Source organism: Oenanthe melanoleuca, chromosome 6 (assembly GCF_029582105.1).
Source record: "Oenanthe melanoleuca isolate GR-GAL-2019-014 chromosome 6, OMel1.0, whole genome shotgun sequence".
Lineage (NCBI taxonomy): Eukaryota > Metazoa > Chordata > Aves > Passeriformes > Muscicapidae > Oenanthe > Oenanthe melanoleuca.
The window spans coordinates 20,615,322-20,641,616 of record NC_079340.1 but is presented as its reverse complement, the minus strand read 5'-3'; the positions used below and the strand labels follow the sequence as shown (position 1 = coordinate 20,641,616).

Sequence of the window (26,295 nt, the reverse complement as noted above, 5' to 3'; positions counted from 1 at the left end):
AGACATCTTTAATATTTTATTCCATAATTAATACTAATTATTATTAACATACTAATTAATTTAATGCTTTAATTTCTTATTCTATTTAAGAATCTATTCTTACAGTTCTTTGTTTTTAATAGGAAAATAGTGCATTTAATGGTAGTCTAGAAATAGAGGACTACATTACTGGCAAGTTGGCTTGATGTATTAAAACACATTAAATTAAAATGTGCTTTGAAATTAGCTAACAGATAGACACAGTTTTGCCACAAGATTTTCAACACCAAATTTATATTACATGATCTCATTACCTTAATATTAAGCTCCTGAAGACCTCAGATCAGTTTTAGAAGTCCATTACCTTTTTTACCAATGGAAAATTTCACTGCCTTGCAAATACTAACCTGTGTAACATTTCTTCACTGAGAGTGTGATTATAATTATTTGTGAAAAACTGGACTTCATATCCTGTTGCACCTAGAGGAGTTTTGGATTTGGCCATGTGTGTGTGTCAGCTTTCTCCAGATGATGACCTTCTATTTTTGTGGGGTTGAAGGAGGAGAACAGAAGAGAGAATTTATCTTAAATTCTTAAGATAAATTGACCAACTTTTATTGGTACCTTATGAGAAGACCAGACTATATCTACCTATTATATTTATTTCTTTTTGTTTTGTTTCTTTCTTGACCTTCCTTTTTAGTGCTGGGTATAAAAAGAATAAAATTCCAGTTTCTTATCTTTGTTCTGCAGAAGTTGCTTTGGGTAATTACACAGCTACAGTCTCTTTACTGACTTGTGTCTTTTATAGCATAAATGTTATTTAAAGCATCAGTTATCTTACAGTAATTCCTGACACTGCAATTCCTTTTAAAAATACTTATTTTTATTAGTGCTAAACAGCTACAATAACAGATGCTTATGCCTTCCCCTTTTGTGGGTTTTGTTGCAGTGGTCTTATGTTTGGACTCTGTGCTGATTGACTGCCATGGAAGGATCTTCTTTGCTGCTCCAAAAGCTGAAGGTAAAATAAGACATTGCATGTTCAGTTTTTATGTCTTTTCAGGCATAGTGGAGAAGAAAGCAAACATCTCACCTTTTGTTTCTTATTTCATTTCTCATTTAGAATCTTGTGATGTATTTTATTTAGCTCCTGAAATTGAAGAAGAGGATGTGGATACTGAGAAGGTAATGTGGTAGGTTATGTATGTTGCTTTGTATTTTATCAAAGAACAGTTTTAACCCTCTGCTAGTTGAAGAAGAAAGCTAAATATTTCTCATTTTTCCCAATATTTCTTAGTTATCTGTGGGGAGTTTTAAATATCTTGATCTTTCATAAAATTAGTCGTTTCTATAATTTTTCCTTCCAGAATTCTTGGAGTAACTTTGGAAAATTTGTTATTCAGTGGCTTTCCATAAGACCTAATTATTTTCAGTTTTTTAGCAGTAAGACAGACTTTGAAGTAATGTTTTCCCATTCTGAAGGTCATAGTAAGATCAGTGCTTTAGACTGTCTGGGCAAAAGCCCAAACTTTATTCACATTTGGAATACTAGATAAAAATACCATTACCAGTATGTTTTTACTTTGGAAACATTATGAATAATGTCTTTTCCCAGTATAGTTTTCTTAGAGCTTTTTCCTATAGATAAAAACCATAAGGCGCTTTTAGAACAAAGATAATAAAAATGTCAAATAGCAGGTGAATGTGTCTCCACTGCAACAACTTTTGAATTGCAAACTGTACCACAGTGATCTTAAAAGTTGGGGGAACAGAATTTACAGTACCTTTCTGTTATGTAACAAGAAAAGAGATTAGCTAATATGTGCCTTGTGTCACATGAGTTCTTTGAAATTAGACATTATAATCATGAATCAGAAAATGAAAGTTCATAAAAATGTACTAAAAACATTCAGTTTTCTGTAAAGCTATCTGTAACTAGAAAATATTTTTATCTGTTTCCTAAAATTGCTATTTCTTAAATTGCTTTGATCCAAAACAGATTTTTCAAAGGCTTCAGAAGCTTAAACTAACCCTGAAATATAATACAGCAGCTTCACCAGACAATAGAAATTAATAATCCTAAAGTCTTTGTGCTTTGTTTGTTTTCTTTAGAATATCTGAAGTAATCTGTTTCCTTGTTTTTCTATAACATTAGGTATAGCATAGGCAGATGGAGTTTTTGCCTTTTTCCTGATGGCTGTATAACTTTCTAGTCATGAACATTCAGTTCAATTTGTGCCATAGGAATGAAGACTGTATAGTGTCAGTCACAGTAACATTAAAAAGAACTTTCTTTGAAGGATCTGATGGCTTGAATGGCAAGTTTTTCCTAAGTAAATAAATTCAGGGTAATCTTGGAGTTCTACACCTAATAGGAAGAAAATTATTTTTGTTTTGATTGAGCTGCTTTCTCCATTTCAGGTGTTTTTGTATCTATTAGTAGCTTTTGTTCAATAGCTCAAATGGAACAATGCATGAGATTATTTTGTTTCTAGTGAAATTGCTTGTTATGTTTTGTTTATTGCTGTTCACTTTGCTCAAAAGAGTGCCAGAAAACATTGTTTTATGGGGACACATTATTTACTACTGTGCTTAAGGTTCTTTGCATTGAGCCTTTGTAATATCTTTCAGAGGCAATGTAAAGTGTAGTGCTTTAAATTTCTTAAAATTACATTTATAATACATGCTAATATATGACAGCTAAGCATTAAGTGGACTAAATCTGACTGAAAATTGCAATTCTTCAAACAAGACAAGACAGCTGGTAAAGACCAAGTCCTTTTCAAGGTCCCTTGTTGGGGCAACTTCAGTTGGTCTAGCTGCAGGTAGCACAATAATTGCTAAAATAAATATGCAGTGCCTCATTCTTCTGACAGGTGTAATCTTCTCTATAAAATATGACTTGTGCTGGCTAGCTTGTAATTACTGTGTACCACTTACTTGTTGAATTGTAATGACCTTTTTTAAGTAAATTGCAGCTGGCCAGGTTTTATGGTAGAAATCTGAAGCTTGCAGCAATCTTTTTACTTGACAAAGGAATTCTACAGAATGGTTCTAAAATACTTTTTTCCTGAATAATATCCTAGGTAGGTAAGGGATAATAGGTAAGGAATAAGACAATTAATGTCTGTTGCTCCACCAATAGAAAAATAGCTGTTATTGGCCCTGCATGCATTACAGCTAGACTTTGAAATGGGCTGGGATTTTCATCAGCACCCTCAAAAGCCAGATATATTCTCTTTAAAAGCTCTAGTGATTTTTTTCTTTTTTTTGTTTTGTTTTGTTTTTTGGCAGGAAATGGGAGGAATTTTTGGATAATTTGCTGGGATTATTTTTGAAGGCTTTTTTTAGTCTGTTTAAATCTTTCTTGTCTCTTACACTATACCAATAGGTCTGTGTTTATGGTGTTGCTGCAGTTCTGTGGATGGCTGCAAAATACAGTGTTCCACCAAGTCACAAACTAGTATTGCCAAGAAAATTTAAAAGGCTGCTTCTGGATATGGCAAGAAAAAACCCTGAAGAAAGACCTTCTCTAACTGCTGCAATTAAGGTTGCTAGATTTAATTGTGTCTGTAGTCTCATTTTAGTGTATTTTAAAATCAAAATAATTAGTTAAGACTTGTAATAGACTGATATCTAATTAAATCATAACCAGCCATTTTGGGTTTTGTTTTTAAATCTACCCCCTACGGGATACAGAGGGGTGGGGTTTTTAATTTATATTGAAATTATCCAGATACGTGAACTTGGACAAGGTTCATAAGACTTCCTAAACTTTAGATTACTTCTAACTGACTATTTACCTTGACTTTGTCCTTGTCCAAGAATACCTCACTTGATTGAAAACTTATTTACTGACTGAAAATTACAATCTTTTTTTTTTAGACATGCAGTCATTATTTACTTGAACAAGGTATAAACAGCAAAAATATTTTGATGTTATTGGGTAAACCCATCTTTAAGGTAAGAGTGCCACCTTTCTTTAATTCTGTATGTTTTTTCAATCAATTCTGTAAATGTATTTTAGTAAGATTTTGTCCCCTGCAAGTGTAGCTAGATTATGATTCTGGTTTTGTCGTTGTGATTTTTTTTGGTTGGGCTTTTTTTTTTAAATTTTCTAGTAGTCTCTAAGTATTGCCTTTTTCTGGTTCTTGTTGTGGTCACTCCACAGATTGTGATGTTCTGACTCCACAATCTGTATGGGTGAAGAGCAAGTAACTAATTTCATAACCTCTCTTTTTATTTACCACCCCACAGAAGAAATTAATATGTAATTGTTGGGTTCTGTTTGTGCTTCAAATGTGTTTATTTAATGCACACAAGATTCAATCAATCCATGGAACTCAGTTTGTTCAAAACTTTGATTACCTTAAGGTTCTGATTTAAAACATCAAGTTATCAAGATTTCTGAACAGTTCTACCAGTCCTTTGATTTCTGTGTGTGGTTTTTTTAATTCCTCACCTTGGAATTGCTAGGTTGTTGCTTTGTAATATTCTAGCTGTGTATGAGGATTGGGGTTTTTTAAAGTAATGTGCTGAGCAGAATTTGAAAAAAGAAAATGCTAATAACATCCATTTGGGCTTCACTGTTTATTGTTAGGCTGTTGAGGAAGAAGTCTTGTCTCAAGATCACATTGCTTTTGGATTTAAAGATGAGAAACATGAAATGGACTCTTCAGAGTCAAGTCTAGGTAAGCAGTCAGGTTCTGACGTTTACTCTGGTTTAATATTCTCTAGTTCAGTTCTCTGTATAAGATTTTCTCAGACCAATATGCAGTTGTTTTTCTATTTATATTGATTGTTACTTACTTTACACTTATATTTTCTTGTTACATATTAATCATCTTTCTGTGTTTTTGCTTTTAGGATTTGTGCCTTTTACCAGTGAAAGTAAACTTGTAGCAGTTAAAGGACCAGTACCCTGCCAGATTTCACTAAACTGTGAGAAAACAACATTACCTGTTGCATTCACCTCTCCTGCAACTCACTTTAAGCCTATTATTTTGCAACAGGATGCAAATACAACAAAGTTAGTATATCCTAAAGCAAAATAAGTTAAACCTTAAATTTCAGTGTTAGATCTACTTGAATTTTCCTTTAAAAAAATCTTTGGCTTTTTTTGCAGAGAGGTTCACACACTAGTTCCGAACCAATTCAAGAAAGAGACAAAGAAGGAAAATCACATGAACCACAATAAATCAGGATATGTGGAAGACTCCAAAAGCTGTGGTATTGAGGATACAGGTGTTGTTGAAACTGTACCTGAAACACCTGAGTGTGATTTACAAGTTCCAAGCCACTCATTGCAGATGTCTTCAGAAGAGCAAAACTCAGGCAATACCTTGACTTCTACAGTTAGGTTACCATCACCACCTGATTCCTCACATGTTCTACAAGAGAAGAGCATTTTATCTGAAGATCCCTCCAGCTCTTTAGCTTGTCCTACATCTCCTAATTTTCTTCACATAAATAACATCATTCTCAAACAGAACTCAGAGAAAAGAGTTCTGACATTTGTACCAGTACATTTGGCTGTATCAGAGCAGATACCAAATAAGCCTCTTCGCTCCAGAATTGCTTATGATTGCTATCACAGTTTGCCAGTGCTACTTTCAAGTACTATTGCAAGTTATAAAATGAGCATGCAAGCAGAAAATGATGCCTCCCTTTGCAATGAGCAAAGTCATGAAACTACTAATACAGAGAACCAGTTTTATCCAAGTAGCCCAGTTATTCAAACCAACTGCCAAGAAACTGAGTGTGCTACCAGCATAGACAGTTTTTTCACTGAACAAGATCACACACCATGTACTTCAGTGAGTGAAGACAGTTACAGTTTCTTCAATGATGAAGTCCTGCCCCATCAGAACACAAGTGACACTTTACTACAGGAAGTGATTCATCTTATACAAGAGGAGTTTGCATTTGATGGTTATTTAGAGAATGGAGCTGAAGTTTTTGATATGGGTATGTGCATTTTCTTCTGTATGTTATTATCATTGATTTGTAAGAATATTGCTATTAATTTTTATTCTCCCTCTTTTATTTGTTTCTGTTCTTTTTATTTTAAACAAGGTAACTTCATTTTAAACTTAAAGGAAATTAAGTTTGGTATGTTCTCTGATAGAATTTGTGAGAAGTTTTGTGACCTCTACTGGGATGAAAAGTTACTGGAGAATCTCTATCAGGTAGTAAATGGAGGAAGATCTTCACATTTATGGTAGGTGGTTTTCCTACCATACTTTTACCTTCTTACATTTGAATTCAATGCTTTTTTCCCTACTTCATAGAAACTGGAAACATATTTTTCTCTTCAGGTATTCGTACTTGTTTCCTGTAAACTGTTAATTTCACAGTTTGAGGTTTTTCAAAGCTCTCTCATTGGCAAATAGTGCTTAATGGTTCAGTCAAAAATATTTCCACACTTTCCTGTAACTCCATCTTAGCATAGCTGAATAATGGAAATCCAATCCTGATCAATTACAACCATTGATGGAGAGCTTCATAGTCTTGTTAGAAGGAGTCTGTCTAATCAGAAGTATACTGTTCTTGTTGTTTAGTTTGTTTATTCTGTTTGATATTAGTTCTTTATACATCATGTGTTCTAATCACACACAAGAAAAAGGAAATTAATTTAGCTTTGCTATAAATGTCTTGCTTAACTGGTTTAGTTTGACTCAGTGTTCCTCCTGGCAGTGTTTTGTAAGTGGGCTGTTAAGTGACAAAAACCAGCTAAATTTATTTCTCATTTTTCTTACTTAATCTTCAGTGACATATGTATCTGCCTGAAAAATAATTTTTAAATTCTTCTTTTACCTCAGCCTCCAAATGTAGCACACTTTTATAAAAGCTTCTTGCTGAAGACTGTTTAAAAAAGTAATCAATTTATGTCAAAGTTAATTTGTGGGTTTTTGGAACTACATGTTTGAAGTTTTGACAAAGAAGCTGAGTAGATTAGAGTTTAGAAAAAATTCAGTGTTGAAAGGTGTATAAACTTTGGAGAAAATTTCAGAGATAATAGATTATGACCTCCAAATACCAGCCTAGTTATGCTGGCCCTCACATTTGGGTTGGGATTCTTAATGAGATATTGAAAATTGTTTGGAAGTTAGGCCCTTAGTTCCCCAAAGTTCACTGATATGGTAGGAGAAACCTGAGCAGTTGCAGCTGAATTAGTCAGATGCATGAAGGGTTGTCCTGTATATGAACTTTTGTTACAAAGGAGTTTCTGACAGTGAGAGATCATAATCTATTATCCAGAGAAAAACAGAGATCTAGCTTTTACATCACATGTAAGGCCTGTCTTGAAATATCTCTCAGACACTGCTTACTTAACATTAGTTTGACAAAGACTATAGCAGTTTCTCAGTGATAGCTTCTTTGACTTAAGATTATGATTATGATTCTAACTAGGGATGGCTTAGAGTCAGTTTTATCCAGGGGTTGAATCCCGAGTGAAAAACCCACTACAGTAACTTGGAGTCTGGAGTTATGCCTTCTGTTTGTGTGTGCTCTGATACTTCTGTTGGAGTTTTGCCAAATTCTGTACAGGGAAATCTCCATCTTATTGTGCTTGAATAGCCATTTGAACATTTTTTCCTTGTAAAATAACAACTGAAGCTGAACATGAAAACTCTAGGAATTAGATAAATGCTATTAAGACCTTTATATGCATGATAGAGTCACTTGTAAGATCTCATTTTGCTGATGTAAATATAAAAGTATAGAAAATACTAATTTTTCCTAGTCTCCCTGTATTTTCAGCATAACTGATGCAGATGAAGCAAAATGTGACACTAGATTGCAAGATGTGAAGAAATCTGAAAGCGTTTTGGCAAGCAGTGGTCAGACAGAGGGTGAGAAGGGATTTCATGTTTCTACATCTTTGTGTGAGCTGGGTCACTATCAATGACAGAAGCTTTGAGACACTTTGCCTGCGTCTTCAGAAAAGCACTCTCCTTAAGAGTTACAGACATTTTCACTGATTCTGAACATTTTTTGCAAAGTGAAAATGTGTGTGCTTTACAGAAGGGCTTTATACACTTATATTTTTCATTTTTATACCAAAACATAAATTTGTAATTTTTCACTTGTCTGCTATTGTTCAATATTACAATTTTCCATATTGGCTTAGAATGATTGCTAATGTAGGCTAGACTTTACTGTGGAGTGTGTGATTTCTTTGCACAAGGAATTTAGGTTTGTTTGACTCCAAGGTGGCATATCTAAGCCCTGGAGGGTTGCTCAAGTGAAAAGGGAGACTTCTGGCAGGTATAAATTCTCCTGTCAGCATTATGTCAACCTTTGGCTGTCACCTCAGTCCCTGAAGGTTGGTGGTAGTTGTTATAACTGCAAAAAACTCCCATCATAGCTCAAGGAACTGAGTCCTGTAGAAGTAGAAAATTTAACATCTATTGGCTGTATCAAGTATTCCTTCCCTCTTCATATGGAATAAAAGCTTCAAGACTTATGGATGGGGAAAAAAACTCAAAAGCTAAGCATTTTACTAATGTATGCTTAGATCTGACATATTTAATTTCTGTTTTAAAGTTTCTCTGTGTTGTTTAAATGCTTGTTGGATATGCATGGGAAGTATTTTGTACTCTTCATAAATGTATTGCTAAACTATTGCTTTATAGTTCTGAAATGTTTTTAACCTTTATCATTTTACAATGTGTAGTTGAGGAAAAAAAATATAAAGTCACAGTAAGCATCTAAACCCACTGTTAGAGCACAAAGGTAGTCTCATAAAAGTGTTTTGTATGTGTTGTGCTTAAGTTCAACAAAGCATGCATTACAGCACATGACCATTATTTCTTTTCCCCCACATATCTTCTTTAGGAAAAGGGGAAGCAAACTTTGATGTGAAGACTGAGCCGATGATAAAAACATCATTAGTTGAAATGAATTTTGATGAGTCACCTTGGAATAATATCAAAAAAGAATTGACTCTGCAGAGTACAGTCCCCAGTGCAAAAGAGCAGCAATATTTGCAAAGCAGCAGCTGTGATCCAGGCTTTGCAGAAGAAAATGCAAGTTCAGAGGAACAGGCCATGATAAAAATAGCTGGAAACAGCTACCTGCCATCTCCCAATCTGCCTGGCTTTTGTGGCTGTAGTCCTGGTTGGAGCAGTGCATTTTATGGAGCTGAATGTTTTGATTCAGAAGTTCATAGTTACTTGAACAACCTTGGTAATCAGAAATCAAGTGAGTCACAAAACATAGATGCTAAGAAAGTGGTGAGTATACTGATTTTAAATCATTAAGATACATCTTGCTGGTTAAAAGTGTGATAAAATTTGTTCTGTTACAGTGAGTCAAAACACCATTTCTTCTTTTAAATATTGACTCTTAAGCAGTTTTAAATCCTCAAGGTTTATCATGTCTTAGCAATAAAGCACAGTAGAGGTGTAGTATTCCTAAATAAAGCCCACTGACACAAAAGTGCAACCACTGATCTACAACCCATCTTCTGTTCTTAAAGCTGACTGGAAAAGCACTGTCTGCCCTTTGCACCAACCCCATGGTGGTGATACTATAGGAAAGAGCTAAGAATGACTGTGACTGGAGCTCACCACAGGCATAAAGCTTCATCAAAAGTTTCTATACTCTAGACCTACTGAATTGGAAAATGTTGTGGGATAGACAGGGAATTTGCCTCTGGCTTTGTTGCTGCTCACCCCAGGTATTTTAGGGGACAAACCACTTTATCCAGCAAGTTCCAAATGGTAACTCCTTCTGATTCCCTTTCTGTTTACATAGTCTCTTAATTACCTTGATTTTGCTTTAATTGATGAAGTAAAAGCACACACTTTCCAATTAGAATCTGGAAAAGAGCTTTCCTGTGTTTCCCCTGTTCTCTATGTAATGCCTCTGTAGGAGTGCATCTTCTAAAAATCCTGGGGGCTTTTATGACTCCATGCTAATGAACTGTGTTGTTAAACCTTTTGAGTTTTTCTGAAAAACAGTGACAGGTTTTTCTTGAGCTCAAATTAATTTCTAGCAAGTCCATCCCATTAAAGCTAACCTATTTACCAATCTGTTGTTTGCTATGTTAGCTCTGAGCTGTGTGTTTTCTGATCACTCTGCTTGTGGGAGTTGTCTGCTGCACTCCGTGAACTAACTGCATTTAAAATGCTGTTTCATGTATCTGGGTCACTGGTAGTTAACTTAGGACCCAAGTGCAAAAGTCACCACTTTTATAAAGCACAACATACATTATGTTTGTTGTTTCATAATAAATCAGAAGCTGAACCCAAAGTGGATGGCCCATTTTTACTGGCTGGTAAAATAATGAAACCTTTGATATGCAAACAATTAGAAAAACAAATGTTTACTTTTAAAATGATATATTTTGAGGGGCCTCATACTTTCATTTCTACTAAATGCTTAAGTTACCTAATTCTATAGATTTTTTTTTTTTAATTTTGTGAAATATATAAATAGAAAATATGAAAGCTGAACTTTGAAATTTATATGTCCTTTATTTCTAGAGCAGCTCTCTTATCTGCTTTCTGACCTGGTTGTATAATATAATGTAATTATACTTGTTTGGAAGCCATTGATTTCAGTCAGACTTTCAGTTCTTGCTGCAAATATAGGTCAGCTGTTTAAAGTATTTCTGGGGCCTGCACTAAATTCAGAACATACAAATTTTAATTCTGGATGACTTCTGATTCTAAGTTTAAAAATGCTCTTGAAAACAACCAGAGAAGTGCAATTATAACTAAAAGCATATTTGTGTGAGCAGATACTGACAAACTTCCCCACAGTCTCATCATACACAAACCTGCTCCAGTTCTTAAGATGTAGAACTGTGGCATCACTAATGCTTTTCTGGGAACAGTAACTCCTGCTGTATCTTGCCTGTAAACACAGATGTGAAAGGTAGCTTTTCATTGTTAAGATCATATTCTTCTCTGTTTGGATGTTCTTTTGTCTTTATACAAAATAATGCTCTTCTGAAACTTCACTTTCTTATACTAAAACCACCATCTGCTTACAATTCTGATCAGAATCCTATTTCTTTTTTAATAGGAGCTAGAACAATTGCTAATGATGGAGACAAAAAACTACAGAAAGACCATAAAGTTTTACCAGAAACTATTGCAGAAAGAAAGAAGAAGCAAAGGTAAGATTACAGCAATTTGCCAGTAATGGTACTTTTAAGGACCTGTTCTATAAATCATTGGTGTTCTTATTCCATGTATTTTAAATTTAAAGGTCCTGAAACTAAATCTATGTTGTCCAAACTGAGAGGACAGCTACAGGAGATGAAATCAAAAGTGCAGTTTCTTGAACTGGTAAAGAAATATGTACAGGCAAGTCAGACTTTATTTCACTTGTGCTTCATTTGTCATTTCATTACTGCATCAGTGTAACTGGCTGCTCAGATCAGTATGTGAAATGTGAAGTGGTTTGTGTCAATCTGCCAAATTAAGTAAGATCCAGAAGAATTATTAAAGGTAATTGCTACTAGTATTATTTAAAAAAGGAAAAAAAAATCAATTGTATGAAATGCAATTTGTCTTTAAATTGATTGTGTTTTGTGTGAATTTTCCTCTTTATTTTTTTATCATGGCCTTGCTTCTTTGGGCAGATGATGTATGCAGAGCAGTGGGGTGTGGAATCCTATGTGCTGCCCACAGTCATTCACAGTGGGAAAGCTGACACCATGGACATGGCACCTGTGGGTGAATCATCATTGCTCCTTTACTATAACACAGAGAAACACCAGTGTAACAGTCAAAATGGAGTGAGAGTTCTGCAGGCTGGCACACCACTTGGTTTAATGGCTTACTTATATTCTAGGTATAGTATATTTTACACATAAATTGGGAGGGGGTTGAAGCATAGTTGTTAAATCAGTAAAAACTTGTCTCTGTGATAAATACTAGTTACTCAACATTTAATAAATTCTTCTTCTGTCAAGTTTGTGTTATTTCTGTGAACTCTCATTTACAGAAATGGAGATGAAAATGTCAAAAGATCAGCTGGCTTCCAAGTATTTGATAATAAATAAAAAACTAGCAACTTTAAACTTTCTTTTACTTATTTGTTTGCTCTGATAGTTGCCATGGAATCAAGACTCTGTTACTGTCAGCAGTACAACTATTCCTCATATAATCGTATAATGGTAAAATTTGGTAATTCTTCTTAATAAGGTCTGGATAGGGAAATGTTTAGGTTTGGTTCTACAGATTGTTGCCCCAATAATCAGTCCTTGGCACTGATCAAGATACAGGCTTATCTCAGGGTTTCAATGGGGACAGAGATGTCCTTCAGCTCTGGTGAGGGCAGTGTTGTTTTAAGGTACCTAAGCTGAAACACTGTGAAGGATGAAAATTGCCTGAGGCTACTTCAGACTTGTGCCACTGCAGAGGGAATAACTTCCTCCCAGCTACTTCTCCCAGTTCATCTTGACTCTGAGACCCAGTTACTTACACTGAGTGCTGCTTTTCCTGGTAGTTAATATTTTGCACAAAGTGAAGAAAATGTTTTGGAATTTGACTTTCCACATTCATCAAACTCTCATGATTAGCTGTAAGCCAATAGAGAGAAAAGACAATTAACCTGTATTAAGACCTTGAGTGTGTGCATGTATATAAAAAAAAAAAATGCCCTCATTTTTAATGTGTGTATAATAAGTGTATTCTGCTGTTAAAATAACTACTCCTCTAATTAGAGCTACAGGGAATATTTTCTTACTTAATGTATCTACTTCTTATGATGTTGTTATTATAATAATGTTTTAAAGCAGCATCAAGTTAGATTATAGAAAAAAAAAAGGAAAATGTAATATGTTCTTCCATACTATTTAGACTGCGACTTGCCTTAATAATAGAAATGTCAAAGTGGTTATTCACCAAATTGAAAGTAGAGAAACTCTTTATAAAAGAAATTATGCTTTCAGGGTTGGCAATCACAGTACTTAATGTGTAAAAATAATTTTAAAAAGAACCAAGGTTTTATGAAGAGCTTGATAATTTAAAATGTCTATTCTTGATATGTTTTTGCTATTGCTGTAGTTGAATGCAAGTTGAAGATGTGTTCTGGCTTGTCTGAAGTTTTTCTTGTGCTTTACAGAAATGCCTTTTTAGAAGGTTATGTACAGCAGTTTCTTTACACATTTCGCTATTTCTGCACACAAGAAGAATTTTTGCAGTTTCTTCTTGATAGAATCAGCAGCACTTTATCCAGGTACAGTAAATTCCCATGAAAAACATTAACAAAGCACAATTGAGTTTACTCCCGTTAACAAATAGCTGTTTCTCAAATGTTCTACTTAATTAAATTAATTTTTATGTTCGTTTTTGTAAGACTCTCTTAACAAGTGAGAGCAAAATGAGAGCAAGAGCTGCATCTCACAATGTGTTTATTTCTCAGTTCTGCTTCCCTTTTACCAGTTATCCACTCATGGATAGTAATCACAACCTCAGCTTTGTTTCCAAGAGCCGTGGATTCTAGAGACGTGAAATTTAGGAATTTAAGATACTACATTAAATACCAAATAAAACTTGTGGGTTTTGTCAACACTTACTTTTAAATTGGAATTGGATATCAATTTTGGCATAAGTTTCTTTTTCTTCTCACCAGTGCCAGCCTGGATCCTTCCACATCTCTTACCAAAATATGTAACCGCAGTTTCTACATCCTGCAGGCATGGATTGAAGACTGTTACAGTGTAGACTTTGCAACAAATACTGATCTTCTGGGTACCCTAAAAGAATTTATTTCTTCCAAGGTAATTCAGAATTTCAGTAGATCCTTTAAGAAAAAAAAAATCAAATCAGTTATGGGATATATAACATAGTTATTACAAAAAGCTTCCCTGAGTACAATTAAAGTAAATAAAAGAAAAATTGTGCTGTATTTGACAGCTATGTTCAGTATGTCTGGTTTTTTTGGACAGCTAAGAATCTTACAACTGTGTTGTAACTTGCTTATAATTTCTGGGAAATGGAGTTCTGTGTGCTGTTAGCCTATTTTGCATTCCCAGGTTGCTTCATTAAATGGCTACGGGGAGCGCTTGTTGTCATTGCTCGAGGATGCCTCTGCCAGGAAAAGTTCCAGTGCTGATCTGAGCTCTGGTGTGGACAAATGTGAAGAGGAAACTGAGGAGGGCAGGAAAACATTGCATTCCCTATGTAAAAAGCTTTCAGAAGATGTTTCCAGGAAGGTGTGTCTTTTCTTCAGACTGCAGTGTATGGAGCACATTTCCATATGTTATGTTCTGACAAAACCAGAAGTGTCCAACTCAGAGTCCAGACCTACTTAGTAAGAATTATGTACCTGCATTTTAAATTTTCTTTTGAAAATACCTAAGACAGTTCTGTAACCGTGACAATAATCTTAAATTTTCATTCCTGACAGCTGTTTCAGTAATCTCAGATCAGATAATCAAAATTTTGATTAGTAGAGTAGAACTCTTCATTCTTGACACTAGCATGTGACTCACAGTTATTAGGAAACCTATGCCCCCTTGTCAACCATTAATGCTTTTTATTGGGCATCTTTGTAAGAATATAAATACAAGAAAACAGCAGGAGCTACAAGGTTCCCTGCTAGAACTTCAAAGCTTGTAGCAGGAACTTGTCTGAACTTACTGCAGGCTTTTTCCCAAGAATAGATGTATTTACAGAGTGACCAAAATAACATGCAGAAGTCAAATGTATCAATAATTTGCAAGCTGAATTAAACATCAGCCTCGTGATGAGGGTGCACAGTTCTGTGAGTGTATTGGGGATTCAGCCAAGAAAGGGCAAACAGAATAGAGGAACGTGGACTTTTTTTATTGTCCCTGTACAATAATGATAATGGAAAATGGAAGAAGGGAAAAGAATGAAAAATCAAGTATTTCTTGGAAATGGGTGTTTGATTCTAAGCAAAAAGGAGAAGTAAAATATTTTATGGAAGCAAGCTTAAATACATAGAGGTTTGTTTTAAATACTGATTGTTGATTGAGATCTGGCAGCCTCCTGCTTAGACTCATCCACTGTGCATATGATATTAGCTTAAAATAGCTGTGTTGAGTAAACCAGCTTGTTCTGGGCTAACCTTGAAGATTAGCTGAAGAGTTTTGCATGCACAAAGGTGTTTCTCTTAACAACACTTTCTTGGAAGTTACATCAAGGGCAGACTTGGTGTTTGTTTTAGAGAAGTTGTAACCTTACATTTAATTTTTCTACAGAACTTCTACTGGAAACTCTCCAAAGGTATGGGACCAATTGCACAATATCAGAGAGAGCAGCTGCACACAGGTTCAGCAGTTTTGCCAAAGCCCTGCTGTAGCAGTTTGGCAGAAGAATCCTCCATCTCCTTAGCTAGAGCAGATGAAGTGGGACCAGTTCTCCTGATGGAGTGTACTGCCCAACAGCTTTGTTGGCAGCTGACACTACTGCAACAGGTACCAAGGTCTAGGCTTATTTGGAAATACAAATAATATCTATCTTCTTACTCTTTATCTTCTTTCTTTACCATTTCTCAGCCTTGCTTCAAGCTTATTTTGTACTATTTTATAAGACTTTGAAGTAAAATTTTTTCTCCTGAAATCTCTACAGTGACATTTAGACTATCTAGTGCTATTCTTAGACTGTCATCCCTCTCATAATTCATGCAGGTGGGGTAGGAGGAGGTCATATTCTGTCATTTTTATCCCCAAGCATTTTAAAAGGACTGTTAGAACTAACAGCAGATTTATCTTGCTTTTTTTGTTTAGGAAGTATTTAATAAATGTCATCCAGTACACTTCCTAAATTCCAGAGCACTTGGTGTTAAAGACAAATGTGTTGCTGTGCCAAAGTAAGTTGCTTGTTTTAACTGCCCTTCAAGTCTGTTGATACACAATAACTTAGAATGTTGCACTTTTAATACAGAGAAACAATTAAAATAATTAGGTTTGTTTTTTTTTACAGACTAGGTGGCCTGTTTATATGGTTTATTTAATTTCAGGAGATTTCATATGTGGATACAGGTATATACCTCTGCACATGCATGTATATCAAAGGCCACATTTGCCTAGTGGTTTCTTTGAAATCTGAAGTGAGTTGAGGCCAAACTTGCATTGGGGATTGCTTGAAAGGTTTCATTTTTGGCAGGGAAAAAATATCATGGATTCTGAAGTAGATCCTTGGTCATGAATGTGTGTCTGTATATAAAATCTCAAAGACATTTACAGTCTTACAGAATAGCTGGGGTTGGAAGGGACCTCTCAGGATATTTGGTCCAACCACCCTGCTGAAAGCAAGCTCCAAGCTGGACCAGGTTGCCCAGGGTTGTGTGCAGTTGGATTTTGAAGGTGGTTGGAGACTCCACAGCTTCTCTGTACAATGTTCCTTTTGTATGTTAGGGAGATTAATTATTGGTATTCCTGTAGTTACTAGAATGGTTTCCAACCTATTTAAATTATTTGCTCATCAGTAATTAATGTTTTCAGCCAACCACATAGACCTAATTATTTTTATGATGATCTACTTCTCACATACTCAGTGGATTCAGTTAGCTTCTAATTAGTAGTTGTTAATTGCATTACCTATGGTAGATTTTTGCTTCTAAGGATAGGGAATGAACATCTAAAGCAACTCATTTTTTGCAGGTTGTTCAATGGCCAAGGCTAGATCACTGTTTATATAGATTTTGGGGCTCAGTCATGGTGCCACTTGATATCTGGCTCGATTTCTTATGTGGCTGGGATTGTTAAGTTTCTGGCTGTTATTTTGTGTCAGATTGGCTGGGGTTTTATTTTGCACTTAGGAGTGGTGAAAGTGTTTTTGTGTATAGAAATGTATCCTACATATGCTTATTTTACGATCAGATATACTTGCCTTGTAATTATAAGGAAGAAAAAGTAACATGGCTTTTATGTATATCGTGAAGTATAAAATCAAGATGGCAAGCAATGCAAAATTATTTTAAATGGTTAGAAGTTGACATCTTCACAATCAAGGTTTTCTTTAAAAATCCAGTATCAGCCAGAATTATTTTTGCCTCTTTTTTTCTGTATTTTCCTTAGGGCAGTTTCTGCTGAGACAGTTTCACTTAAAGTCTGCAATCTGTTTCTGTCGAAGTGCATACAAGACAAGTACCTTCTGCAATTATTAAAAAATGCAGACAGTATCAGCACCTGGGTTGCTGCTGAAATTGTAACATGTCACACAACTAAGGTTTGTCATTGTTTGTTGTATTATTAACTACAAAACTGTTATTTGTTTGTCATTATCTGTGACTTGCTATGCAGAAAACCTGCAAGAAATATTTTGAAATAGACCTGTGAGTGGGCAGTTAACAATTTGATTTATTGTCACAAGGAGGGTTTTGGATGCTTTTCAGCAGCAGGTGTCAAAACCTAACAGAATGTAAGAAATGGATTGTCTGAGGGGGGAATAAAGGTCAAACTTTTATCAAGGACACCTGAGTGACAGGAGGGGAAAAACTGTGTGTGGGGAAATGTTAGTACAGTCAGCAATTTTGGTAGCAAATTGAAAAAGGAAATACCTCTTCTTCCTTCTCATTTAATTTTCTTATATAGATTTACTATGTATATGTGTATATTATATATCTTTGTTTTTTTCCAGCGGCAGGTGAGCTTGTTATCAAAATTTCTTCTTATAGCAAAATGCTGCTATGAACAAAGAAATTTTGCTACTGCAATGCAAATCCTAGCAGGCTTGGAAAATCTTATTGTACGACAGTTGCCAGTAAGTTTGGGGCTCTGTTCTCTAACCATTTTGCTTAATATAATCTTGTTCCCATATAGACATTAATGTGAAAAATAAAAATATATTCTGTTTTATTGTAAGGCCTGGAAAATTCTACCTGCAAAAGTAGCTGAGATAATGGAGGAACTCAAGGCTGTTGAGGTATAGTATAAAGTTCTTAATGCAAAATTACATCTTTGGGGTTGGAGAAGGTTCAAGATCTGATTAAATGGGTGTCTCTGCAGGATGAAAAACATAATTATTACTTTTAATTATTATTTTATTTTGATTTTTACTCCTAATTCAAGAGTTTACATACATTTTAATCTCATTATTTCTTTAACATGTGTCCTTCATGACAAATCAAAATTTCAAAAACAAGTTAAAGCATTAGATATACTACATTGCATTAGAAGATTTCTGTAGAAGCATTGCAGCTGTAATGCATTCTGAAAAATCTTAAATTCCTATTTTATTACAGGCAATTTTTATTGATCTGTATGATTTTGAAACAGAGTGAAGTTTTAAAATGCAGTTTTGCATGTGATTTAGAACAATTGAAATTATGTATGAAATACCTTTTGATTAAAGTTACTTTATTTGTATGGTTTAAAAAGTTTGCCACCAGATCTATTCATAGTGTTGTCTTCAACTTCAGTACCAAAAGTTAATATTCATGACAAATAAGTAGATAGTGTAAAGTACATGGAGAACTTATAAAAAATTCCCCAAGACTTAATGTGAGATTAATCTGTGTGCGTTTTTAACTAGGTTTTTTTAAAAAGTGACAGCTTATGTCTGATGGAAGGAGACAGATTCAAAACTCTTCCAACAATTCCATCAGCACATGTTTTGGCTATGCATGTCCAGCAACTTGAAACTGGAGGTTTCACAATGACAAATGGAGCTCACAAGTGGACTAAACTTAGGTAATTTTTTTAATTATTTGCATATATCCACTATATTTTTAATTATACTATTGTCTAATTATATAATGAGAGCTAATGCAGCATTTCCCAATTAACAGTTCAAATAGTTTCATTGATTTAGACATATAACTAGAGGTACATATACAATAGAATAAAATGCTTGATGCCTTTGAATTTCCTTTAAGGTTTGTTTTTGGTTTTATACTTTTGTTTTTATCATCAGCAAAACAAACTAATCTTTTTTTTTTACCATATTCTCTTGAAAGAAATATTGCAAAAGTTGTGAGCCAAGTTCATGCCTTTCAAGAGAATCCTTACACATATGCACCAGATTTCAAGCTGCAGTCTTACCTCAGACAAAGAATAACTCATTTTAAAGATGCAGACATTTCTGCCTTGGCTGCTGACAACTGTGCCAACTTCCATCAGATACCAGCAGAGAAACACTCTCGAAAAATTCAGGACACGCTGCGCAGGATGAAAGCAACGTTTCAGTAATTATTTATGTTTCATCTGTTCTGGGTGTAGACTGAAAACTGGATTAAGTCGACTTCATCTACTGGACCTATTTCCAAGCAAATATTAAGTGAAGTGACTGTCTCATGTTGAAATTATTATATTTCATAACATGGAATTATAAAATGCTGACTAATGAAAGTTGAATCACTGGCAAGTGGATGGCAGATCAAAAGAACAAAAAGGGAGATAAAATTAAAGAGTATAGATGAAAAGGCTTATTAATTTTTTTTGCTCTTCTTTAGAATAAATAATTAATTAGCCTGAAAATCAATATCGAAAAAATACTGTGGAAAAAGTTAAAATTCCAGCTTCTGTTGCCAAGTTGGCCTATGAGGGTTCAAAACATAGTTTGTTAAATGTTGAATCTATTTTTATATAAACACAGTACATTTATATCTTGTCACATTGTGCATATAATTCAGAAACACAGATCCTCTGCTATTCATTGGCCATTGGTGTGTCTTGCTTTTATGTTGTATATTATGATAACTGACATAAATAATTGGCTGTCTATTTCTCCTATCAAGGAAGGAGAGAAATGCTACCCTCCAACTTTTTTTTAAGTTTGATTTCAAAGTCATCAGACTAACCTGTTTCCAAATGAAAGTAAGATCTGAATGTGTTATCAATTCGTTGCTCTGCTTCTGCACTCCTGGCATTGTGAAAACAGTAAATGTGAAATTGCTTTTTTTATCTGTATTTGGCACAAGAGTCACTTTGCCAGTTTATGTCTGTCTGTATGTGTGCACATTTGAGTATGGCTTTTGCTCCTGAGGTTGTTTTTGTAGATCACAGTGTTCCAGCAGCATCCAACTGAAGATAACCATGTGAAATTTAGATCTGCAACTTGTAAAACTGTGGTGCTAACCTATTCATAGAGCTTATACTTATAAGACCTGAATGGCCATGAAATGTGTTGCTATTGCTAGAAAATTTGTTGAGCTACCCAGGTTTATGCAAGGCTAGAAATTAGTTAAAAATACAAGTATTTCTACCAGAGGGAGCAATGGTAGTATTGAGAATGAGAAGTAGAGAAGGGCAAAAACACTTAAGACCTGTTCTGAAAGTGATTTGCTTAGAATTGTGTTTAAAAAAAAATAAAAAGAAAATGTTTTGAGAGAAGTGAAGGGCAGATGTGAACTAAGTATCTCGTCAAGTGTTGGTGATGGAGGAAGATAATGATGTAAGAAATGGGAGTGTGTACATGTCTGGTATTTCACAGTTGTACTGTTGTGTTTGACAGAAGTGCATGTGCACATGCTAAACTGTAGCTTTCTTAATGCATAAGAGGAAGGCTTCTCCTTTTCTCTTGTCAATAACAGCAATATTACATCTCAACCCTCTCTCATCTTCCTCAGTAAAAACAAGGTGTGTCCATACTTTCCTTTAAATACTCAGTTACTTTTTCCTACTAATACAATACTACTAACTTTTGGCTCTTATTGGTTTAAACTCTGAAGAACTCAATCCTCAACAGAGTTTTCTTGCTTATTTTATTTACATATGTATGTTTAACATGTCATTAATTATGGTATTCTGATTTACCCTTAGGGAAGTAAACCATGTTCCTATTTGTCTGAAAATTGCCAAATGTGAAAACATTTCATGTTTACCTCCTACCTTTATGATTTAAGATTGTTAATGATAACGTTATCTTCAGACATACATTTCACATATTTTATCTGTATGCATTTATTTTAAATAATTTGTTTTGTTAGTAGTTATTTGGGGTTTTGTCAATTAAAAATTACTGTTTACTTTAACCCACACCTTGCCTTTGAACAACAGTAAAATTTTAAGTTTTACTAATGTAAAGTACTCCACAAGACTTGCTAATCACATGATCTTAATAAATTCATTTTATACAGTTATCAGACTTTTGAAATTACTTTTTTCAATTTTCTTATTTATATTTTGCACTCATGAGAATTAGCTCATGTATTTCATACCTTTGTGTTACTACATCTAGAAAATATTGCTTATTCTATGATGATAACTGATACTATGCCAGATTTTAAAATTCAGCTTATGTCTTCTGTAAGTGCTTCAGTGTATCAAACCTTTTATTGGCATTAATGCTTTGAGTTATGGTACTACTTTGGGGTATTTCCATCACTCAGACAATTCAGATTTTGTGTTTAGGCACCACCCTACAACAACAGCAACAAATATTAATAACTAATGAAAAAAATCCACTCATTTACAAGGAAATTGGTTTGATTTTGTCCATGAACACTGAGGTATGTGCATCTTATATGACACATTTCAGAAGAAAGTTACATCTAGCATATAACTGTGCTGCTTATTTATGATTAACATGCAGTAAGGGTTGAGCTAAAGTTTTCTCTCTTTGTGGAGAATGTCCTTTAAGAAAAAAAAATGGGAAAAAACATATCAAAGAAGCATTTTTATCTAGTTGGCAAGATATTATTGGCATCAGTAATCATACTACATAAGTGAGGGACTTTGCACTCTGGCCCTGTGCTTCTGTTCCAATACCAAACTAGAATTCTGGGGGAAAAATAATTTGAGTTTGTTCTTTAATCCACAATTGCCACCTGGTGTCCTAGCTATTCCTCCTTTTTCCCATGTTCCACTCTTCTTGCTTTTATGTTTATTTTTCAAACAGTGACCCATAGAGCTCTGAAATGAAGTCTGCTCCTTGGGAGACTTTGCAGTTGCTTTGTGTCTTGGTGCCCTTAGCAGATGTTTGTCCCTGGGAAGTGTGTCCTTCTTACACCAGCTCTGTTAGAAATCAGGTTTCCAGCTCCAACACTTCCAGAAGCCTGCCAGGAAACAGGGATGCAATTCAATTGGATCTTATGAACCATTCTGTAGAATCCCAAACCAAGGAGCTGGGACATAATTAATGAATCAACATGGATTCATGATTCTGACAAATTCCTTTCCTTTAAAAATTTTCAACCACTTCTAGACTTTGCTTTGTGTATTGGTTTGGTTTCATAAGCATTACTGAGACTCATAATTTCTTCTAATGTTCCTGTTTTTAATCTATCAATGAATGACAAAAACTCTGCAAATAGATGTTTATTTGCTGTCATATGTAATAAAATTCAGAAACAGTAACAGTAGTAAATTATTCACCTAAGCAGCAAAATTCCAGGATAATCAGCTGCACAGTCATAGACTAGGATTATTGGGTTTTCTGGGGGAAAGGGAAAGTACAGTCACTTCTTCTAGGGAAGAAGTGTCTTGATATCCCTTCAAATTATCTCCTAGTTCTCATTTTCTTGATGCAAGGAAGTGAAAGGACAAAGAACTTGAAAATACGTGAGAGTACAGATCCACAGACATGAGCAAAGTAACTTTTCTCCATGAAGGTAAACTGCAGGTCAAAGGTTGGGGTATTTCTGTTAAAGACCATTGTTGGGAATACAGAATCCCGAAATTAGTTTATTTAAATAAAAGATAATGGACTGAAACCTAGAGAAAGATGTGGAGCACTCAACAGAGTGCCAGACAACTAAGTTTTAATGTTTTATCAACTAAGGTGATGAAATACTGAATATACTAGGCTGCATCTAAAATTGTGAGGATGATGTATTTTGAAAAGTAACAAATAGCCTCTCATTTATTGTTTCTCCAGACCAGGGGATGTATTGAAGTACTCTGTGCTCACATCCCTACCCATACCACCTTCCTATCCCTCTGATGACAGCCAGGGTATGATTTGTTCTGAACCCAGAGTGAGCACACTTCAGATACAGCTTTGTGTATATAAGCTAGTGCTGGAACCATAGGGAATGATCTTACTGTTTAAGATTTTAAGTGTTTAATAGATAAACTGTTGAAAATCTGCATGTGGATAGCAATCAAGATGAAAGTTACCATGAGACAGCAGAGTTCATGATTCAAAGGAAAGAAAGAGATGAAAGAAGCAGAATAATACACTGGGCTTCAAAAAATCAAATTTCAGCAAACTCAATTGGTACATGAGGTCCTGGGGAAGGAATTAAAACACAAAGAACAATTCAAGAGAGCTGAGAGATTCTCAGAAGAGTTTCTAAGGCCATATTTTAAGTATAGCAACCATTTATCCACATGAAAAGGAAAGAAAACTCAGAGAGTACTGTGGCTGCATTAAGGGGTCATCAACTACCTGAAAAAAAATTTTAAGAAGAATACTGGGGGAAAAAAAAAGTAGAAACAAAACAGCTACAGTATCATGAACAAATATGGAAGAACAGCACAGCAGGTTAGGAACAAAACTGGGCAGACAAAAAAATTTTGTCAGCAAGAGAAAAGCAAAACAGTAAAAATGGATTTTTAAATATTTTTCTATTACACAATAAGAGCTCTCTGTTTACCTGGAGAGGTAAGTATCAGATGGTGCAAAAGCCTGGAGTGCTTATTGTTCCACTGCCTCCCCTCTAAACAATGTGTCATGATCAAAGTTAACCAGGAATGCTGGCCAGAGGCTATCAAGCTAATTAGATGTATCATAACATTAACTTCTGATTAAATACACTCTATAATAATAAGGAGGAAAATTGAAATAATCTTGGAATTACTGTATTTTTGATTGAGGAAGAATGAGTGAGTTCTCAGAGAACCAGAAGATAATACTATTTTTAAAAAATGGGCAAAATCACAGTAATAAGTAGAAAGGCAAGGTGAAGAGAATGACAGAGAATCAGCCAGGAAAAACTTTGGCACTAGAAGAGTTACTGAAAAAGCTGTCTGAAAATCTGCAAGCATGGGGACTAATTTAAAAGGCTGACATGCTTTTGTCCATGAAATAATTTGTAAATAATCTAATGTTCAAGGTAACTGTCCCAAGAGATAAAAACAGCATATTGTACATTGAATTTAATAAATGCCTTGACAACAGATCCTCCTGACCTGATTGTGTATGTGGCCCTCAGATTCAGATGATGGGCATCTAAGGTGAATACACAACTGGTTAATACATCATTTCAAAGGGTAATTAACATGTTTATTAAATTGTGAAAGTGAACTGAATGGGTTTAGGACTATCCAGATGTTATGAATAAAAAGCAGGTGCAGATCCCTCAGGCACAAGGCAAAAAGTAAGGGAGAGCTTTGGCTTTATCAAAAGTGTAGTGTTCCCACAGTGGGAATCCTGGAGCACCAATCAAATGAGGATCCAATGCACTGGAGCCCTGCTCAGAGCGAAGCTCAGGGTAAAGAAACCTGTGCTAATTAACATTTCATACATATGCAATGTCCTGGTTTGCTCATTAGCTGCCCCATGTAATGCAGGTGCTGCTGTTTGAATTCCAAAATCTGTAGATGGCCTTCAGCTTGACCCCCATGCAGAGTGGGAAAAGCAAAGTATTCTGGCTTACAGTAATGAGGTGAAACATGCTTGGTTCTCAGTACACCCGGGTGGGAAGAAGGGAACTATCACAGTCACAGTAATGACAAGATAAGACCTGCCTGGGACTCTGCATCCTCCAGTGATGGAGGCAAACTATCCAGGATTACCATGGGGCAGTCTTCTCACTGCCTACCCTCTATGGAATGTGTAGGAATGTCTGTGAATTTTACTGCTGAAATGCAAGGTAGGATAGAAACTTATCCAACATGCAAGCTTAGAACTCACAATAATCATGACAACAGTTTTAATTTTCAGCTTCATGTCTTATGGTTTTGAAGGATAAATATTAAGTGAAAAATAACTGCTAATCTCTGGGGACCATAACAGATCACAAGCTGAATATGAATCCATGTGTACAGTTTGCAAAAAGAAAAGAATGTGGGGGGAGAAGACCTGAGGTGTACTACACAAAAGCTGCACATGACAGAAGGCAATTATTTTGCTCTGTTTGGCAATAAAGAAGCATCAGTAGGAATACTGTACCATTTAGGCAATGCAGCCTCTATACAGCCAGAATAAGAGAGAGTAGAGGATCACAATAAGTATATGTTTAGAAACATAAACTGAGAAAGACTGAAAGAATTAGACAAGATTGGATTGAGCAGACCTGTGAATGTGAAATGTTGCTGTAAAAAAATGTAGTAGCTGCAGGGTGAGGAAGGTTTTTGTGTTCTGTGAACTTAGACACTTGATTTTGAAACAAGGCTGATTTTGTTTCAGATTTTACATTGAAATCTTCCTGAACTGAAATAGGTTACTCATCTGTAATACACATCTAAGATCTGTTTTCCTGTGAATTTTTAAGAATATGTGAGATAAAACTCTGCCATAAGTGCACAGACCTTCTTGTTCTTGTGGAGGGAGAGGGACTCAGTAGGGATCTTCAATAAAGTAAATCAAACACTAATTCAAATACTTACCTGCAATCAGGGAATGGTATTAATTTGATTATTAATTTAATTGTATTCCAGTCACTTCAATTTTCTTTGCATTTTTCCACTGTTAGATACCAAAAGCAGGTGATGCTGTGGGATTAATTGCTTGAACTGATGTCAAAGATGTTCTAGAGGGATGCTGAATTTCCTTTCTATGTATATGCTAATGCAGTGGAAAAGTGACTTGATGCTAAAAGCAGCAGCAGAGGGATTAGAGGCTGAGCCTGCCACGCTGGGTGAGTCGTTTTAGCTGCCAGGAGCTGAGTGACCATCCCGGGAGTGCTCCTGTGTGCATGTGGCACTCAGGGACATGATTTACTATGGACTCGGGTTAAGGACTCGGTGGTCTTCTTCAACCTGAATGTCTCCCTGATTCTATCACTGAAGCTGAACTTGTACTACTTGCCTTCCTTTCCGTCGCAGCTTTCTGGCTGTGAAGTCTCGCTGTAACCAGGAGATGGCACAAGAGCCTCTCTGCAGCGTTTCGGATGTTGGTGCTGCCCCGGGAGACTGGAAAAGGACCGACCGTCCAAATGTCCAAACCCTGCCCACTGGAAAGGTGCAAACACCAAATGGCAGGGGGTTTTATATTCCATTTGTAAAACATGTATTAACATTCAGCGTTCGGCTGCTCCCTTTAATCTTTTAGAGAACACGCACACATCATCATAGACTTAAATCCTATTTACTCATTTCTGTAAAACCTGGCTAAATAATTACACTGCACTGCCTGGAGGAAACGTAGACATCGAATTGCAGGTTACAGGGGCATTGTTAAGCATCTTCACATAACTACATTCCTGTCCTCACCCACTAAGCCCAGCTTTTCCCGTAGCAGTAGGCTAAGGCAATGTCAGGACATGTGTGCTCCC

The 26,295-nt window shown here is 35.3% G+C and overlaps 1 protein-coding gene across 1 annotated transcript in view; it reads left to right on the top strand.

Moving 5' to 3' along the window:
* KNDC1 (kinase non-catalytic C-lobe domain containing 1) overlaps positions 1-20,253 on the top strand; it is a 57,180-nt gene extending 36,927 nt beyond the window's left edge. Inside the window, exons 8-30 of the mRNA XM_056495290.1 lie at positions 932-1,003; positions 1,106-1,167; positions 3,374-3,532; positions 3,868-3,945; positions 4,583-4,673; positions 4,849-5,011; positions 5,108-5,949; positions 6,058-6,202; positions 7,747-7,838; positions 8,824-9,221; positions 11,020-11,113; positions 11,206-11,303; positions 11,582-11,793; positions 13,069-13,182; positions 13,579-13,726; positions 13,982-14,161; positions 15,173-15,388; positions 15,701-15,783; positions 16,994-17,144; positions 17,556-17,678; positions 17,781-17,840; positions 18,450-18,607; positions 18,874-20,253. Coding sequence (XP_056351265.1) covers positions 932-1,003; positions 1,106-1,167; positions 3,374-3,532; positions 3,868-3,945; positions 4,583-4,673; positions 4,849-5,011; positions 5,108-5,949; positions 6,058-6,202; positions 7,747-7,838; positions 8,824-9,221; positions 11,020-11,113; positions 11,206-11,303; positions 11,582-11,793; positions 13,069-13,182; positions 13,579-13,726; positions 13,982-14,161; positions 15,173-15,388; positions 15,701-15,783; positions 16,994-17,144; positions 17,556-17,678; positions 17,781-17,840; positions 18,450-18,607; positions 18,874-19,105 — 3,971 coding nt within the window. The 3' untranslated portion in view covers positions 19,106-20,253. The remainder of the gene's footprint in view (positions 1-931; positions 1,004-1,105; positions 1,168-3,373; positions 3,533-3,867; positions 3,946-4,582; positions 4,674-4,848; positions 5,012-5,107; positions 5,950-6,057; positions 6,203-7,746; positions 7,839-8,823; positions 9,222-11,019; positions 11,114-11,205; positions 11,304-11,581; positions 11,794-13,068; positions 13,183-13,578; positions 13,727-13,981; positions 14,162-15,172; positions 15,389-15,700; positions 15,784-16,993; positions 17,145-17,555; positions 17,679-17,780; positions 17,841-18,449; positions 18,608-18,873) is intronic.
* Positions 20,254-26,295: the final 6,042 nt, after the last annotated feature.